General features: G+C 52.1%; 2 protein-coding genes across 8 annotated transcripts in view; both read left to right on the forward strand.

Moving 5' to 3' along the window:
* The window catches only part of LOC123750721 (serine-aspartate repeat-containing protein F-like), a 15,641-nt gene extending 8,508 nt beyond the window's left edge, over positions 1–7,133 (forward strand). Inside the window, exon 2 of the mRNA XM_069330828.1 lies at positions 5,233–7,133. Within this exon, the coding sequence (XP_069186929.1) occupies positions 5,233–7,133 (1,901 nt within the window). The remainder of the gene's footprint in view (positions 1–5,232) is intronic.
* A 1,446-nt stretch (positions 7,134–8,579) lies between these two features.
* Positions 8,580–18,956, forward strand: part of LOC123761699 (protein amalgam) — a 513,864-nt gene continuing 503,487 nt past the window's right edge. For 6 of the 7 annotated variants that reach the window (XM_069330537.1, XM_069330542.1, XM_069330539.1 and 3 more), the window contains exon 1: positions 8,591–8,910. In XM_069330537.1, the coding sequence (XP_069186638.1) occupies positions 8,859–8,910 (52 nt within the window). In that variant the 5' untranslated portion in view covers positions 8,591–8,858. Of the gene's footprint in view, positions 8,911–18,956 lie in introns of all 7 variants that reach the window. The other variant, XM_069330540.1, reaches the window with a different exon arrangement.

Raw genomic sequence — 18,956 nt, forward strand, 5'->3', positions numbered from 1 at the left:
GGAAGCAGCCCGTGACAGCTGACTAAGGTACCTAAGGTAAAATAGGTACCAAGGTACCTATTTTACTGCTAGGTAACAGGGGCATAGGGTGAAAGAAACTCTGCCCATTGTTTCTCGCCGGCGCCTGGGATCGAACCCAGGACAATAGGATTACAAGTCCAGCGTGCTGTCCGCTCGGCCGACCGGCTCCCCGGTCCTTCGGTGGAAATGGGTTTAGAATGATCAGAGACTGAAGTGTGTGCGTACCATTCATTATTATTGGTAATATTGCTATTAATTCTTGCGATTAGCAGCAGCTGGTGTCAGTAGCCTGGGGGGCAGATTCACTAATCAGTTACGCAAGTACTTACGAACGTGTACATCTTTCATCAGTCTTTGACGGCTTTGGTTACATTTATTAAACAGTTTACAAGCATGCAAACTTGCCAATCAACTGTTGTTATTGTTATAAACAGCCTCCCGGTGCTTCCGAGCTCATTAACTGTTTACAAATTGTAAACAAAGTCGCCAGTGATTGAGAAATTTAGATTGAGATGGAGTTAATTGACGGTTGAGAGGCGGGACCAAAGAGCCAGCGCTCAACCCCAAGCACAATTAGGTGAGTACACACACACACACACACACACACACACACACACACACACACACACACACACACACACACACACACACACACACACACACACACACACACACACACGCACACACACACACACACACACACACACACACACACACACACACACACACACACACACACACACACACACACACACACACACACACACACACACACACACACACACACACACACACACACACACACACACACACACACACACACACACACACACATCATCATCACTAACGACCCTTCATTTTTTTGTGGTGCGGTGGTTGATTAAGTCAAATGTCAACAGACCGTCGGTGGGAGAGAGAGAGAGATGGTGAATGACGCAAGGTGGTAATAGGAGAGAGAGAGAGAGAGAGAGAGAGAGAGAGAGAGAGAGAGAGAGAGAGAGAGAGAGAGAGAGAGAGAGAGAGAGAGAGAGAGAGAGAGAAGAGAGAGAGAGAGAGAGAGAGAGTATCTGCCTCTCATGTGGCCTGAGTAGATAATAGAATGATTGAATACACTATCAGCTTCAGTCACAGTCTCTACCCCACCACTCCAGACCTTCGCAACTATTCAGCCAGAACTTCAAGTATCTCATCGACACAACTTGTTACGTTACAACCTAACAGTGGAAGTAGCAGTAACAGCTCCTGGCTGACTTCTGCGTCGCTTATATGTATGAATGTCTGAGCGCCTTTATTGGTGTATTAACACGTTAATCCCTTGAGACGGATGTCATTTCGCTGTTTCTATCTTCTTTCCTACGGCCATATTCTTAGTACCTTTACCCTTCCTATATTCTGTTCCGCGTTCATATTCATTCTAGTTCCCAGATTTCATCTGTGTCTTGATTTTTGCTCTCATGTTCTTTACTGTTCCCCTATTCTTTTCATTTTCTTATTCTTTCCTCTCCCATATTTGATGGATGAAGACTGTGTGGGTCAGGATGTGTTTTATCCTCCTTGGCGACCACTTGGCTGCGTTTATCCAGACATCCACCGCATACCCAAACTAGGGTGAGCTCTATGGCTCCACCAAGCTATCCATATCCTCCACGGGATAATATATTCAGCCGCATCAAGCCACATCCCTGTCGGAACATGTGGCAGTGACTTGCATATCGTGTAAACGTGTTTAAAACGTGTACACAACCACGTGTTTGGAACACGTACACAACAACAACGTGTGTAAAACGTGTACACAACCACGTGTTTGGAACACGTACACAACAACAACGTATGTAAAACGTGTACACAACCACGTGTTTGGAACACGTACACAAGAACAACGTGTGTAAAACGTGTACACATCGTGCTTGCAGACTTGACAACATGATCACTCCTGAAAGACTTTTCTCTCAAACCTAATTATTAGGGTAAAAACTGAGCAGGCTATTATAGCAGGTCTTAAACAGCTATAAACCTTGCAATATCATGATATCGATAACTATGTTAATATCCTACTTGGCGAAACGTTTTCGCGCCCAACAAAAGTGTTGTTTGCAAAATCGTGCAAATTGTATAAAATTGTTTGGTACGTATATTGACCTGCTAGTCTATGGCGGTAGATAATGTAAAGTAGATGTTTGCAGTAGAACAGATTTACAATATGAGAGAGAGAGAGAGAGAGAGAGAGAGAGAGAGAGAGAGAGAGAGAGAGAGAGAGAGAGAGAGAGAGAGAGAGAGAGAGAGAGAGAGAGAGAGAGAGAGAGAGACAGACAGACAGACAGACAGACAGACAGACAGACAGACAGACAGACAGACAGACAGACAGACAGACAGACAGACAGACAGACAGACAGACAGACAGAGGTACGTAAAAATGTCAATAAATGGGTATGAAGACAAACCTAAGGACAGGTGAACAAAGAGAGAGGAATGATGAGACACGTGTTGTGGCTGTAGAGTATTGTTGTGTAATGTGGCTATCGAAGACCGTAGAGTTTACCCGAATATTAGGAGCCCGCAAATGTTGTATGAGTTACTGTATGTATGTATGTATGTATGTATGTATGAGTTGTATGTAAATGTATGTATGTATGTATGAGTTGTATGTAAATGTATGTATGAGTTGTATGAGTATGTATGTTGTAAATGTTACAACGCAAATGTTGTATGAGGTTATGCTGCCGTTTGAACTCGAGTGTATTAAGTTAACAATTTGTGCCAAGAGAGACAACAATGGCACGTCCTTGCACCGAGGGAGACTAACCCCCCTTTTCACATTTTTAATCCCTCCCTTTCCATCCAAGAAGCAAATTGAAGATCAGCCCAAACTTGAACAAATCCACAAGGCCGGGACGACGGTTCGAACCTACGTCCGAGAGGATCCCAGCCCAAACTTCTTCTCGATGGGAAAACTTAACGCTTTATACCATATTACTGGTCAGCTGAGCTGTCTCACACCGTGTTGACTGATGGTTCCCTGCGCCGCCCCACGGGTGCAGCTGGCAGTACAGTTGTCCTGAAAGGAAGTACAGTTGTCCTGAAAGGAAGTACAGTTGTCCTGAAAGGAAGTACAGTTGTTCTGAAAGGAAGTACAGTTGTCCTGAAAGGAAGTACAGTTGTCCTGAAAGGAAGTACAGTTGTCCTGAAAGGAAGTACAGTTGTCCTGAAAGGAAGTACAGTTGTCCTGAAAATGAGTGATGGCTTACCATTCCATTCCCCTGGGCTCTAGGAGGCTCGAACCGTGAACCCAACACGTGTAAGGCAGAACTCCTATCCACTCAGCTATGAGTTGTCTTAATAAGGAAAGATTCCAGAAGCAGTATCCTGCTGCTAAACTGAAATTTTCGACTTTCCCCCTGACTCAGAGGAATTAGTGAACCACGGCCACGTCATATAAATTAGTCATATAAAATATAAACTATCTAGCGATAGCTTTTACGGGCTCACCATAGCCCGTGCTACTTGGACATTTTGTTCTGAGTAGCTAAATCTAAAACAACAACAACAGCGATGGTTGTATTTTGAGTAGGGAGTCCATGTGAACAAGTGACCTTTGACCCTTCAGCATACCACATGAACTCAGCTGTGTACATGTCTGCAAACTTGATACATTAATTGTAAGTTGTTCTTTATAATCATTAATTGTGCTCAACTCTTTCAGACACAATTGTAACATGTTCTTGATTGAAGCTAGACGCAAATACAACAAAATTATTAATAATGGTAACAGAGTCCATTTCGTGGTAATTCCACCACATCCAAGCCTCCGAGTGCTTGATGGAACTGGTGACTTAGCCAAAGAATCTGCTCTCAAAGCATCTTGAGGTTATCTTGAGATGATTTCGGGGCTTTTAGTGTCCCCGCGGCCCGGTCCTCGACCAGGCCTCCACCCCCAGGAAGCAGCCCGTGACAGCTGACTAACTCCCAGGTACCTATTTACTGCTAGGTAACAGGGGCATTCAGGGTGAAAGAAACTTTGCCCATTTGTTTCTGCCTCGTGCGGGTATCGAACCCGCGCCACAGAATTACGAATCCTGCGCGCTATCCACCAGGCTACGAGGCATGAGTTGACTATAACAATCGCTTGCCTACAAACATCTTAAGAACAATAATAAGCCAAGAAATTTAACAAACCCGTGTTGATCTGAGAGAAAATGAAACCAACATTCGCAGATTCATCTCCCATCACACGCAAGAAGAACCAAAGATACGTGGATCGTCGAATAATATCAGGAGACTCCTAGATTTTATTATTGCTCGGCTTAGATTCGGCTATAAGTATCTTTGGGGGGTCGGCTTAGACTCTGCTGTAAGTATCTTTGGGGGGTCGGCTTAGACTCTGCTGTAAGTATCTTTGGGAGTTCGCATTACCGGTTGATGCCGTCCTCACCAAATATAACATGTCAGCAGAACTATTCACACGACCTCCGTCACTATGCGATAGAACGCTAAAAGAGAAATGATTTTTTACAGACACTTCTATAACAAATGTTTAAGAATTGTGTAAATATTTCATTCAAAACAATATATCAGATTTTTTTTTCCAAATATGCCCCAGTTTGCTTTGTTGGACATGTGGGTAATTGTAATCTTTCCGGCGCCGCGTACAGTATGCGTGGGGGGGTGCGGGTGGGGTGTGGAGGGGGAGCTGTATGGTAAACAAATCATATTTTAAAAATAATTCGCCGCAAATGTAATGCTTAGTTTAAAGACTGTACTTGTGGCCGTCCTCGAACCCATTGTCGGTACATGCATTAAGCTGTGTAACCAGCTTATCAAGACTGTAACTTGCTTAGATAAATGAATTTTGGGGTTCAGTTCCTGAGCCCATCATGTGCCTTTGTAACTTTTTCCACTGTCGTCTATAGGATGGGGTATGGTGTCCCTGGAGTCCACTACCGTCCACAGGATGGGATATGGTGTCCCTGGAGTCCACTACCGTCCACAGCATGGGATATGGTGTCCCTGGAGTCCACTACCGTCCACAGCATGGGATATGGTGTCCCTGGAGTCCACTACCGTCCACAGCATGGGATATGGTGTCCCTGGAGTCCACTACCGTCCACAGCATGGGATATGGTGTCCCTGGAGTCCACTACCGTCCACAGCATGGGATATGGTGTATGTAATACACGAACGAAACCAAACAATCTACCGTTACCTGTGACACAGACACAGATGACACAGACACGCTTCAGGACCAGAGGACACGGGTGGAAGCTGGAGACACAGACGACACAGACACGCTTCAGGACCAGAGGACACGGGTGGAAGCTGGAGACACAGACGACACAGACACGCTTCAGGACCAGAGGACACGGGTGGAAGCTGGAGACACAGATGACACAGACACGCTTCAGGACCAGAGGACACGGGTGGAAGCTGGAGACACAGACGACACAGACACGCTTCAGGACCAGAGGACACGGGTGGAAGCTGGAGACACAGATGACACAGACACGCTTCAGGACCAGAGGACACGGGTGGAAGCTGGAGACACAGACGACACAGACACGCTTCAGGACCAGAGGACACGGGTGGAAGCTGGAGACACAGATGACACAGACACGCTTCAGGACCAGAGGACACGGGTGGAAGCTGGAGACACAGATGACACAGACACGCTTCAGGACCAGAGGACACGGGTGGAAGCTGGAGACACAGATGACACAGACACGCTTCAGGACCAGAGGACACGGGTGGAAGCTGGAGACACAGATGACACAGACAAGCTTCAGGACCAGAGGACACGGGTGGAAGCTGGAGACACAGATGACACAGACACGCTTCAGGACCAGAGGACACGGGTGGAAGCTGGAGACACAGACGACACAGACACGCTTCAGGACCAGAGGACACGGGTGGAAGCTGGAGACACAGACGACACAGACACGCTTCAGGACCAGAGGACACGGGTGGAAGCTGGAGACACAGATGACACAGACAAGCTTCAGGACCAGAGGACACGGGTGGAAGCTGGAGACACAGATGACACAGACACGCTTCAGGACCAGAGGACACGGGTGGAAGCTGGAGACACAGACGACACAGACACGCTTCAGGACCAGAGGACACGGGTGGAAGCTGGAGACACAGACGACACAGACACGCTTCAGGACCAGAGGACACGGGTGGAAGCTGGAGACACAGACGACACAGACACGCTTCAGGACCAGAGGACACGGGTGGAAGCTGGAGACACAGACGACACAGACACGCTTCAGGACCAGAGGACACGGGTGGAAGCTGGAGACACAGACGACACAGACACGCTTCAGGACCAGAGGACACGGGTGGAAGCTGGAGACATAGATGACACAGACACGCTTCAGGACCAGAGGACACGGGTGGAAGCTGGAGACACAGATGACACAGACACGCTTCAGGACCAGAGGACACGGGTGGAAGCTGGAGACACAGACGACACAGACAAGCTTCAGGACCAGAGGACACGGGTGGAAGCTGGAGACACAGATGACACAGACAAGCTTCAGGACCAGAGGACACGGGTGGAAGCTGGAGACACAGACGACACAGACAAGCTTCAGGACCAGAGGACACGGGTGGAAGCTGGAGACACAGATGACACAGACAAGCTTCAGGACCAGAGGACACGGGTGGAAGCTGGAGACACAGATGACACAGACACGCTTCAGGACCAGAGGACACGGGTGGAAGCTGGAGACACAGATGACACAGACACGCTTCAGGACCAGAGGACACGGGTGGAAGCTGGAGACACAGACGACACAGACAAGCTTCAGGACCAGAGGACACGGGTGGAAGCTGGAGACATAGATGACACAGACAAGCTTCAGGACCAGAGGACACGGGTGGAAGCTGGAGACATAGATGACACAGACACGCTTCAGGACCAGAGGACACGGGTGGAAGCTGGAGACACAGACGACACAGACAAGCGTCAGGACCAGAGGACACGGGTGGAAGCTGGAGACACAGATGACACAGACAAGCTTCAGGACCAGAGGACACGGGTGGAAGCTGGAGACACAGATGACACGGACAGACGTGTCATCAATAAACACTTCACCGTTAGAGTCACAAGTAAATAAAACGCGATTCTTGAAGAGAACGTCGAAGCAAATTAAAAAAATTGAATCCAGAAATACAACGAGAGACCGGACGAATGTGATTCATCACAATAACTGACCAGGCAGTGGAAAGGCGGGGTACGGGAGCTTGGGCCCTACCCTGTCAACACAACTAGATGAGTACTCAAACACAGCAGCAAGAGAGAGCTACACATCAGCCCCACACTGCTGGAATCCTACACTAATGAGAGGAGATAAATCATTCTATGATTCCTTCAACTGCGTAGTGGAACGCACTTCTCAGCCTACTATGCAAGGCCCGATTTGCCTAATAAGCCAAGTTTTCATGAATTAATTGTTTTTCGACTGCCTAACCTACCTAACCTAATCTAACCTATCTTTTTCGGCTACGTAACCAAACCTAACCTATAAAGATAGGTTAGGTTAGGTTAGGTAGGGTTGGTTAGGTTCGGTCATATATCAACGTTAATTTTAACTCCAATAATAAAAAATTGACCTCATACATAATGAAATGGGTTGCTTTATCATTTCATAAGAAAAAAATTAGAAAAAATATATTAATTCAGGAAAACTTGGCTTATTAGGCAAATCGGGCCTTGCATAGTAGGCCGAGTACGACGTTCTGGCTACTAGGTACAACATATATATATATATATATATATATATATATATATATATATATATATATATATATATATATATATATATATATATATATATATATATATATATGTCGTACCTAGTAGCCAGAATGCACTTTTCGGCCTACTATGCAAGGCCCGATTTGCCAAATAAGCCAAGTTTTCCTGAATTAATATATTTTCTCTAATTTTCTTCTAATGAAATGATAAAGCTACCCGTTTCATTATGTATGAGGTTAATTTTTTTTATTGGCGTTAAAATTAACGTAGATATATGACTGAACCTAACCAACCCTACCTAACCTAACCTAACCTATCTTTATAGGTTAGGTTAGGTTAGGTAGCCGAAAAAGTTAGGTTAGGTTAGGTTAGGTAGGTTAGGTAGTCGAAAAACAATTAATTCATGAAAACTTGGCTTATTAGGCAAATCGGGCCTTGAATAGTAGGCCAAAAAGTGAGTTCTGGCTACTAGGTACGACATATATATATATATATATATATATATATATATATATATATATATATATATATATATATATATATATATATATATATATATATATATATGTATATATATATATATAGTGTGTAGTGTAACAGTAGTGTAAAGGGTATTGTAGTATGGTGGTAGTGTTGTATAGTGGCAGTGTAATGTGGTTGTAGTGTAGTATGGTGGTAGTGTAGTATGGTGGTAGTGTAGGGGGGGGGGGGGCAGTAGATGAGTGTGGTGGCGAGGAGCGGCAACCCGTGTGTGTGTGGGGGCGGGGCCTGGGCCGCGGGAGGGCACCAGAGCCCGCTAGCGTTCAGTAGCTCATGTGAATGTGAGCCATCAACAACCTCCCGGACCACGTGGTGACCGTTCCTCCACTCTTCTTCCCAACTCTGTGAACCTTAAAACCTTGAAACACAATTTTTTTTTTAATATATATATATATATATTTTTGGTGTCCGCGGGCCCCTTTACCTCCTCCCTTCCCTCCCACGAGTGATATTTATTTGTGGGGTGTTTTGAAACGAGAGGAAAACTCTGGGTAGTTGGTTCGAGCGAGAGTTTCTCGCTGGCGCAAGGAACGATAATATAGTTATGATGGAGTCCAGACTTACGTTGTTGCTGCTGGCGGCGCTGCTTGCAACAGGTAAGGTTATCTTGAGGTTATCTTAAGTTCTACTAATCTACCTGCTAGCACACTCCACCATCTCCATACATTACAATCTACCAATCTACTAAATACAAACTTTGTTTCAGTCAAGTCTGAAAAGCTTGTATAAATATTTAAATATAAAAACTGTCATATTTTCGCTACAGATTGTATATAAACATTTTTAATTTAGCATTTAATATGTTAAAATACTTGTAAACCGGAGTAACAGTTGTTTATTCATGAAAGCCAATTAGAACATTATTAACTCATGAACCAGTCTTCAGAACCCGCAATTAATTAACCCCGTGGGTGGGAACTGCCCTATTTGAGTTGTTATGATGTGGTGTGACAAGTGTGGCAGTGGTGGGACCACACTTGTTGACACACCTGAGGGCTTATTAATATACTCTTATACTAGTTATTGAATCCTTTCATGCCAGCGATGGTTTTATTCTCTTCGGGGAATAATATATAGCATATATATATATATATATATATATATATATATATATATATATATATATATTTATATATATATATAAATACACATATACATATATATAAATTCTTGTAAACACTTCGTGTCATGTAGATGAACACAGACATATAATATATGGAAATTTTTGCATATATATATATGAGAACAAAAAAATTTGACTGGGAAAATGTGATTTGATTTTGGTGGCAGTAGAGGATGGACGAGGCCAAGCTCGTCTAGTTGTCACGGGTCATTAGCTTGTTTGTCGGTAGTTAGCTCGTTACAGCGAAAGGTGAATACACTTGAGAGTTTACTGTAGTCCTGGACTATGTTGAGGGGCAAGGGTATACTTGGTGGTTGGTCAGTAAACTATTGTCACGGCTCTTAATGACCTCAAGTAGTTAATTGGCCTTAATAGCCAACACCAATTTCCTGGTTTCTCTCCCTTGATCGTCTTGACCAATGAGAAGTGGTGTTGCTTAAACTACTTACTACCTGTTGTAGTTGTTGTTATAGATTCAGCCACTTGGAACAAGTTCTAAGTAGCACGGGCTATGGTGAGCCCGTACCTTACCCGGCACAGGAGTGGGGCAAGTAGCACGGGCTATGGTGAGCCCGTAACTTACCCGGCACAGGAGCGGGGAAAGTAGCATGGGCTATGGTGAGCCCGTAACTTACCCGGCACAGGAGCGGGGCAAGTAGCACGGGCTATGGTGAGCCCGTAACTTACCCGGCACAGGAGCGGGGAAAGTAGCATGGGCTATGGTGAGCCCGTAACTTACCCGGCACAGGAGTGGGGCAAGTAGCACGGGCTATGGTGAGCCCGTAACTTACCCGGCACAGGAGTGGGGCAAGTAGCACGGGCTATGGTGAGCCCGTAACTTACCCGGCACAGGAGTGGGGCAAGTAGCACGGGCTATGGTGAGCCCGTAACTTACCCGGCACAGGAGTGGGGCAAGTAGCACGGGCTATGGTGAGCCCGTAACTTACCCGGCACAGGAGTGGGGCAAGTAGCACGGGCTATGGTGAGCCCGTAACTTACCCGGCACAGGAGTGGGGCAAGTAGCACGGGCTATGGTGAGCCCGCAGTGGACTTACCTGGTACAGGAGCGGTGCTGGGAACGTGCCTTGTTAATACTCCCGTTGATGCTCTCATGTTCAAATGAGGCACTTAGCCTCAAATATTTCATGGATTTTCTTGTGCTAATTCTGGTGGCTATTGAGTCAAACCTAATTTAATGCTTTCTATTGATCTCCATGTTAAACATTTAAGAATTTTGAGAGTAAAAACAGTTGTTTATTGTCAGAATAAAATGTGTAAATTACATATTATTAATAATGACAGATTATCTTAGGGATATATGGGTCGGGATATCTTAGAATTATCTTAGGAATATAAGATTATCTTAGAGTCGGTCTGTCGTGGGGGGGTGTATTTTTTTTTTTTTAGCACTAGATTTGCGACGAGGCGGAGCAGTCATGGGAGGAGTCTGTCTGTCTGTATTTACCCTCTTCAAACAGAGGGGGGAAAAAAAGAGTTTAAAGCTGAAACAAGTAAGTTTGGCCAAGCTTGGTGCCCTCTGGCGGTGCCTGGCACTCCAGCTTTAAGCAGCGTTGTCAAGGCTGGGGCTACTTGGCCTGCTACTCTAAGCGTTACTGGACTATGGTAACGCTTGTACACACCCGCGGCAACCCGAATGTGTGTGGCACAGTTGGTACCCCTGGCTGTACCCGCTAGTACTCCCATGCCTCTCCCAGCACCTCCTCCCATGCCTCGCCCAGCACCTCCTCCCATGCCTCTCCCAGTGCCTCCTCCCATGCCTCTCCCAGCGCCTCCTCCCATGCCTCTCCCAGCGCCTCCTCCCATGCCTCTCCCAGTGCCTCCTCCCATGCCTCTCCCAGCGCCTCCTCCCATGCCTCGCCCAGCGCCTCCTCCCATGCCTCTCCCAGCGCCTCCTCCCATGCCTCTCCCAGCGCCTCCTCCCATGCCTCTCCCAGCACCTCCTCCCATGCCTCGCCCAGCACCTCCTCCCATGCCTCTCCCAGTGCCTCCTCCCATGCCTCTCCCAGCGCCTCCTCCCATGCCTCTCCCAGTGCCTCCTCCCATGCCTCTCCCAGCGCCTCCTCCCATGCCTCGCCCAGCGCCTCCTCCCATGCCTCTCCCAGCACCTCCTCCCATGCCTCTCCCAGCACCTCCTCCCATGCCTCTCCCAGCACCTCCTACCATGCCTCTCCCAGCACCTCCTCCCATGCCTCTCCCAGCGCCTCCTACCATGCCTCTCCCAGCACCTCCAAGCCTCTCCCAGCGCCTCCTACCATGCCTATCCCAGCACCTCCTCCCATGCCTCTCCCAGCGCCTCCTCCCATGCCTCTCCCAGCGCCTCCCATGCCTCTCCCAGCGCCTCCTCCCATGCCTCTCCCAGCACCTCCTCCCATGCCTCTCCTAGCGCCTCCTCCCATGCCTCTCCCAGCACCTCCTCCCATGCCTCTCCCAGCACCTCCTCCCATGCCTCTCCCAGCACCTCCTCCCATGCCTCTCCCAGCACCTACCATGCCTCTCTCAGCACCTCCTCCCATGCCTCTCCCAGCGCCTCCTTCCATGCCTCTCCCAGCACCTCCTCCCATGCCTCTCCCAGCACCTCCTCCCATGCCTCTCCCAGCACCTCCTCCCATGCCTCTCCCAGCACCTCCTCCCATGCCTCTCCCAGCACCTCCTCCCATGCCTCTCCCAGCGCCTCCTCCCATGCCTCTCCCAGCACCTCCCATGCCTCTCCCAGCGCCTCCTTCCATGCCTCTCCCAGCACCTCCCATGCCTCTCCCGCCACCTCCTCCCATGCCTCTCCCAGCACCTCCCATGACTCTCCCAGCACCTCCTTCCATGCCTCTCCCAGCACCTCCTCCCATGCCTCTCCCAGCACCTCCTCCCATGCCTCTCCCAGTGCCTCCGACCATGCCTCTCCCAGCGCCTCCTCCCATGCCTCTCCCAGCACCTCCCATGCCTCTCCCAGCGCCTCCTTCCATGCCTCTCCCAGCATCTCCCATGCCTCTCCCAGCACCTCCTCCCATGCCTCTCCCAGCACCTCCTCCCATGCCTCTCCCAGCGCCTCCTCCCATGCCTCCCCCAGCGCCTCCTCCCATGTCTCTCCCAGCACCTCCCATGACTCTCCCAGCACCTCCTCCCATGCCTCTCCCAGCACCTCCCATGCCTCTCCCAGCACCTCCTCCCATGCCTCCCCCAGCGCCTCCTCCCATGTCTCTCCCAGCACCTCCCATGACTCTCCCAGCACCTCCCATGCCTCTCCCAGCACCTCCTCCCATGCCTCTCCCAGCACCTCCTCCCATGCCTCTCCCAGCACCTCCTCCCATGCCTCTCCCAGCACCTCCTCCCATGCCTCTCCCAGCACCTCCTCCCATGCCTCTCCCAGCACCTCCTCCCATGCCTCTCCCAGCGCCTCCTCCCATGCCTCTCCCAGCACCTCCTCCCATGCCTCTCCCAGCACATCCTCCCATGCCTCTCCTAGCACCTCCTCCCATGCCTCTCCCAGCACCTGCTCCCATGCCTCTCCCAGCACCTCCCATGCCTCTCCCAGCGCCTCCTCCCATGCCTCTCCCAGCACCTGCTCCCATGCCTCTCCCAGCACCTCCTCCCATGCCTCTCCCAGCACCTCCTCCCATGCCTCTCCCAGTGCCTCCGACCATGCCTCTCCCAGCGCCTCCTCCCATGCCTCTCCCAGCACCTCCCATGCCTCTCCCAGCGCCTCCTTCCATGCCTCTCCCAGCATCTCCCATGCCTCTCCCAGCACCTCCTCCCATGCCTCTCCCAGCACCTCCTCCCATGCCTCTCCCAGCACCTCCTCCCATGCCTCTCCCAGCACCTCCTCCCATGCCTCTCCCAGCACCTCCTCCCATGCCTCTCCCAGCGCCTCCTCCCATGCCTCTCCCAGCACCTCCTCCCATGCCTCTCCCAGCACATCCTCCCATGCCTCTCCTAGCACCTCCTCCCATGCCTCTCCCAGCACCTGCTCCCATGCCTCTCCCAGCACCTCCTCCCATGCCTCTCCCAGCGCCTCCTCCCATGCCTCTCCCAGCACCTCCCATGCCTCTCCCAGCGCCTCCTCCCATGCCTCTCCCAGCACCTCCTACCATGCTTCTCCCAGCACCTCCTCCCATGCCTCTCCCAGCACCTCCTCCCATGCCTCTCCCAGCACCTCCTCCCATGCCTCTCCCAGCACCTCCCATGCCTCTCCCAGCACCTCCCATGCCTCTCCTAGCACCTCCCATGACTCTCCCAGCACCTCCTCCCATGCCTCTCCCAGCACCTCCTCCCATGCCTCTCCCAGCACCTCCTCCCATGCCTCTCCCAGCACCTCCCATGCCTCTCCCAGCACCTCCTCCCATGCCTCTCCCAGCACCTCCCATGACTCTCCCAGCCCCTCCTCCCATGCCTCTCCCAGCACCTCCTCCCATGCCTCTCCCAGCACCTCCCATGCCTCTCCCAGCACCTCCCATGCCTCTCCCAGCACCTCCCATGCCTCTCCCAGCACCTCCTCCCATGCCTTTCCCAGCGCCTCCTCCCATGCCTCTCCCAGCACCTCCCATGCCTCTCCCAGCACCTCCTCCCATGCCTCTCCCAGCTCCTCCTCCCATGCCTTTCCCACCACCTCCTCCCATGCCTCTCCCAGCGCCTCCTCCCATGCCTCTCCCAGCACCTCCTCCCATGCCTCTCCCAGCGCCTCCTCCCATGCCTCCCCCAGCGCCTCCTCCCATGTCTCTCCCAGCACCTCCCATGACTCTCCCAGCACCTCCTCCCATGCCTCTCCCAGCACCTCCCATGACTCTCCCAGCACCTCCTCCCATGCCTCTCCTAGCACCTCTTCCCATGCCTCTCCCAGCACCTCCTCCCATGCCTCCCCCAGCGCCTCCTCCCATGTCTCTCCCAGCACCTCCCATGCCTCTCCCAGCACCTCCCATGCCTCTCCCAGCACCTCCTCCCATGCCTCCCCCAGCGCCTCCTCCCATGTCTCTCCCAGCACCTCCCATGCCTCTCCCAGCACCTCCCATGCCTCTCCCAGCACCTCCTCCCATGCCTCTCCCAGCACCTCCTCCCATGCCTCTCCCAGCACCTCCTCCCATGCCTCTCCCAGCACCTCCTCCCATGCCTCTCCCAGCACCTCCTCCCATGCCTCTCCCAGCACCTCCTCCCATGCCTACCACAACTCTCAACAACTCCAACTGGATTTAGCAGCAGCGACCGTCCACACTGCTCACATATACTGTCTACGGGAGCTTCGTGGTTTGGTGTTGTGTGTGTGTTGTAGTCGGTCGTGGGGGTGTTGTAGTCGGTCGTGGGGGTGTTGTAGTCGGTCGTGGGGGTGTTGTAGTCGGTCGTGGGGGTGTTGTAGTCGGTCGTGGGGGTGTTGTAGTCGGTCGTGGGGGTGTTGTAGTCTGTCGTGGGGTGTTGTAGTCTGTCGTGAGGGTGTTGTAGTCGGTCGTGGGGGTGTTGTAGTCTGTCGTGGGGTGTTGTAGTCTGTCGTGGGGTGTTGTAGTCTGTCGTGAGGTGTTGTAGTCGGTCGTGGGGGTGTTGTAGTCTGTCGTGGGGTGTTGTAGTCTGTCGTGAGGGTGTTGTAGTCGGTCGTGGGGGTGTTGTAGTCGGTCGTGAGGGTGTTGTAGTCGGTCGTGGGGTGTTGTAGTCTGTCGTGGGGTGTTGTAGTCTGTCGTGGGGTGTTGTAGTCGGTCGTGGGGTGTTGTAGTCTGTCGTGAGGGTGTTGTAGTCGGTCGTGGGGGTGTTGTAGTCGGTCGTGGGGTGTTGTAGTCTGTCGTGGGGTGTTGTAGTCGGTCGTGGGGTGTTGTAGTATGTCGTGAGGGTGTTGTAGTCGGTCGTGGGGGTGTTGTAGTCTGTCGTGGGGTGTTGTAGTCTGTCGTGGGGTGTTGTAGTCTGTCGTGGGGTGTTGTAGTCGGTCGTGGGGGTGTTGTAGTCTGTCGTGGGGTGTTGTAGTCTGTCGTGGGGTGTTGTAGTCGGTCGTGGGGTGTTGTAGTCTGTCGTGGGGTGTTGTAGTCGGTCGTGGGGGTGTTGTAGTCTGTCGTGGGGTGTTGTAGTCGGTCGTGGGGGTGTTGTAGTCGGTCGTGGGGGTGTTGTAGTCTGTCGTGGGGTGTTATAGTCGGTCGTGGGGGTGTTGTAGTCTGTCGTGGGGTGTTGTAGTCGGTCGTGGGGGTGTTGTAGTCGGTCGTGGGGGTGTTGTAGTCTGTCGTGGGGTGTTGTAGTCGGTCGTGCGGGTGTTGTAGTCTGTCGTGGGGTGTTGAATTGTGTCGTGGGGGTGTTGTAGTCGGTCGTGGGGGTGTTGTAGTCTGTCGTGGGGTGTTGTAGTCGGTCGTGGGGGTGTTGTAGTCTGTCGTGGGGTGTTGAATTGTGTCGTGGGGGTGTTGTAGTCGGTCGTGGGGGTGTTGTAGTCGGTCGTGGGGGTGTTGTAGTCGGTCGTGGGGGTGTTGTAGTCGGTCGTGGGGTGTTGAATTGTGTCGTGGGGTGTTGTAGTCTGTCGTGGGGTGTTGTAGTCTGTCGTGGGGTGTTGTAGTCTGTCGTGGGGTGTTGTAGTCGGTCGTGGGGTGTTGTAGTCGGTCGTGGGGTGTTGTAGTCTGTCGTGGGGTGTTGTAGTCGGTCGTGGGGGTGTTGTAGTCGGTCGTGGGGGTGTTGTAGTCGGTCGTGGGGTGTTGTAGTCTGTCGTGGGGTGTTGTAGTCGGTCGTGGGGTGTTGTAGTCGGTCGTGGGGTGTTGTAGTCGGTCGTGGGGTGTTGTAGTCGGTCGTGGGGGTGTTGTAGTCGGTCGTGGGGGTGTTGTAGTCGGTCGTGGGGGTGTTGTAGTCTGTCGTGGGGTGTTGTAGTCGGTCGTGGGGGTGTTGTAGTCGGTCGTGGGGTGTTGTAGTCGGTCGTGGGGTGTTGTAGTCGGTCGTGGGGTGTTGTAGTCGGTCGTGGGGTGTTGTAGTCGGTCGTGGGGTGTTGTAGTCTGTCGTGGGGGTGTTGCAGTCGGTCGTGGGGTGTTGTAGTCGGTCGTGGGGTGTTGTAGTCTGTCGTGGGGGTGTTGCAGTCGGTCGTGGGGGTGTTGTAGTCGGTCGTGGGGTGTTGTAGTCGGTCGTGGGGGTGTTGCAGTCGGTCGTAGGGGTGTTGTAGTCGGTCGTGGGGTGTTGTAGTCGGTCGTGGGGTGTTGTAGTCTGTCGTGGGGTGTTGTAGTTTGTCCTGGGGTGTTGTAGTCTGTCGTGGGGTGTTGTAGTCTGTCGTGGGGTGTTGTAGTTTGTCGTGGAAGTGTTGTAGTCGGTCGTGGGGCGTTGTGGTCGGTCGTGAGAGTGTTGTAGTCTGTCGTGGGGGTGTTGTAGTCTGTCGTGGGGTGTTGTAGTCTGTCGTGGGGTGTTGTAGTTTGTCCTGGGGTGTTGTAGTCTGTCGTGGGGTGTTGTAGTCTGTCGTGGGGTGTTGTAGTCTGTCGTGAGGTGTTGTAGTCGGTCGTGGGGGTGTTGTAGTCTGTCGTGGGGTGTTGTAGTCTGTCGTGAGGGTGTTATAGTCGGTCGTGGGGGTGTTGTAGTCGGTCGTGAGGGTGTTGTAGTCGGTCGTGGGGTGTTGTAGTCTGTCGTGGGGTGTTGTAGTCTGTCGTGGGGTGTTGTAGTCGGTCGTGGGGTGTTGTAGTCTGTCGTGAGGGTGTTGTAGTCGGTCGTGGGGGTGTTGTAGTCGGTCGTGGGGTGTTGTAGTCTGTCGTGGGGTGTTGTAGTCGGTCGTGGGGTGTTGTAGTATGTCGTGAGGGTGTTGTAGTCGGTCGTGGGGGTGTTGTAGTCTGTCGTGGGGTGTTGTAGTCTGTCGTGGGGTGTTGTAGTCTGTCGTGGGGTGTTGTAGTCGGTCGTGGGGGTGTTGTAGTCTGTCGTGGGGTGTTGTAGTCTGTCGTGGGGTGTTGTAGTCGGTCGTGGGGTGTTGTAGTCTGTCGTGGGGTGTTGTAGTCGGTCGTGGGGGTGTTGTAGTCTGTCGTGGGGTGTTGTAGTCGGTCGTGGGGGTGTTGTAGTCGGTCGTGGGGGTGTTGTAGTCTGTCGTGGGGTGTTATAGTCGGTCGTGGGGGTGTTGTAGTCTGTCGTGGGGTGTTGTAGTCGGTCGTGGGGGTGTTGTAGTCGGTCGTGGGGGTGTTGTAGTCTGTCGTGGGGTGTTGTAGTCGGTCGTGCGGGTGTTGTAGTCTGTCGTGCGGTGTTGAATTGTGTCGTGGGGGTGTTGTAGTCGGTCGTGGGGGTGTTGTAGTCTGTCGTGGGGTGTTGTAGTCGGTCGTGGGGGTGTTGTAGTCTGTCGTGGGGTGTTGAATTGTGTCGTGGGGGTGTTGTAGTCGGTCGTGGGGGTGTTGTAGTCGGTCGTGGGGGTGTTGTAGTCGGTCGTGGGGGTGTTGTAGTCGGTCGTGGGGTGTTGAATTGTGTCGTGGGGTGTTGTAGTCTGTCGTGGGGTGTTGTAGTCTGTCGTGGGGTGTTGTAGTCTGTCGTGGGGTGTTGTAGTCGGTCGTGGGGTGTTGTAGTCGGTCGTGGGGTGTTGTAGTCTGTCGTGGGGTGTTGTAGTCGGTCGTGGGGGTGTTGTAGTCGGTCGTGGGGGTGTTGTAGTCGGACGTGGGGTGTTGTAGTCTGTCGTGGGGTGTTGTAGTCGGTCGTGGGGTGTTGTAGTCGGTCGTGGGGTGTTGTAGTCGGTCGTGGGGTGTTGTAGTCGGTCGTGGGGGTGTTGTAGTCGGTCGTGGGGGTGTTGTAGTCGGTCGTGGGGGTGTTGTAGTCTGTCGTGGGGTGTTGTAGTCGGTCGTGGGGGTGTTGTAGTCGGTCGTGGGGTGTTGTAGTCGGTCGTGGGGTGTTGTAGTCTGTCGTGGGGTGTTGTAGTCGGTCGTGGGGTGTTGTAGTCGGTCGTGGGGTGTTGTAGTCTGTCGTGGGGGTGTTGCAGTCGGTCGTGGGGTGTTGTAGTCGGTCGTGGGGTGTTGTAGTCTGTCGTGGGGGTGTTGCAGTCGGTCGTGGGGGTGTTGTAGTCGGTCGTGGGGTGTTGTAGTCGGTCGTGGGGGTGTTGCAGTCGGTCGTAGGGGTGTTGTAGTCGGTCGTGGGGTGTTGTAGTCGGTCGTGGGGTGTTGTAGTCTGTCGTGGGGTGTTGTAGTTTGTCCTGGGGTGTTGTAGTCTGTCGTGGGGTGTTGTAGTCTGTCGTGGGGTGTTGTAGTTTGTCGTGGAAGTGTTGTAGTCGGTCGTGGGGCGTTGTGGTCGGTCGTGAGAGTGTTGTAGTCTGTCGTGGGGGTGTTGTAGTCTGTCGTGGGGTGTTGTAGTCTGTCGTGGGGTGTTGTAGTTTGTCCTGGGGTGTTGTAGTCAGTCGTAGGGGTGTTGTAGTCGGTCGTGGGGTGTTGTAGTCTGTCCTGGGGTGTTGTAGTTTGTCCTGGGGTGTTGTAGTCTGTCGTGGGGTGTTGTAGTTTGTCCTGGGGTGTTGTAGTCTGTCGTGGGGTGTTGTAGTCTGTCGTGGGGTGTTGTAGTTTGTCGTGGGGTGTTGTAGTTTGTCGTGGAAGTGTTGTAGTCGGTCGTGGGGCGTTGTGG

This window comes from Procambarus clarkii, chromosome 24, assembly GCF_040958095.1.
Source record: "Procambarus clarkii isolate CNS0578487 chromosome 24, FALCON_Pclarkii_2.0, whole genome shotgun sequence".
Classification (NCBI taxonomy): Eukaryota; Metazoa; Arthropoda; class Malacostraca; order Decapoda; family Cambaridae; genus Procambarus; species Procambarus clarkii.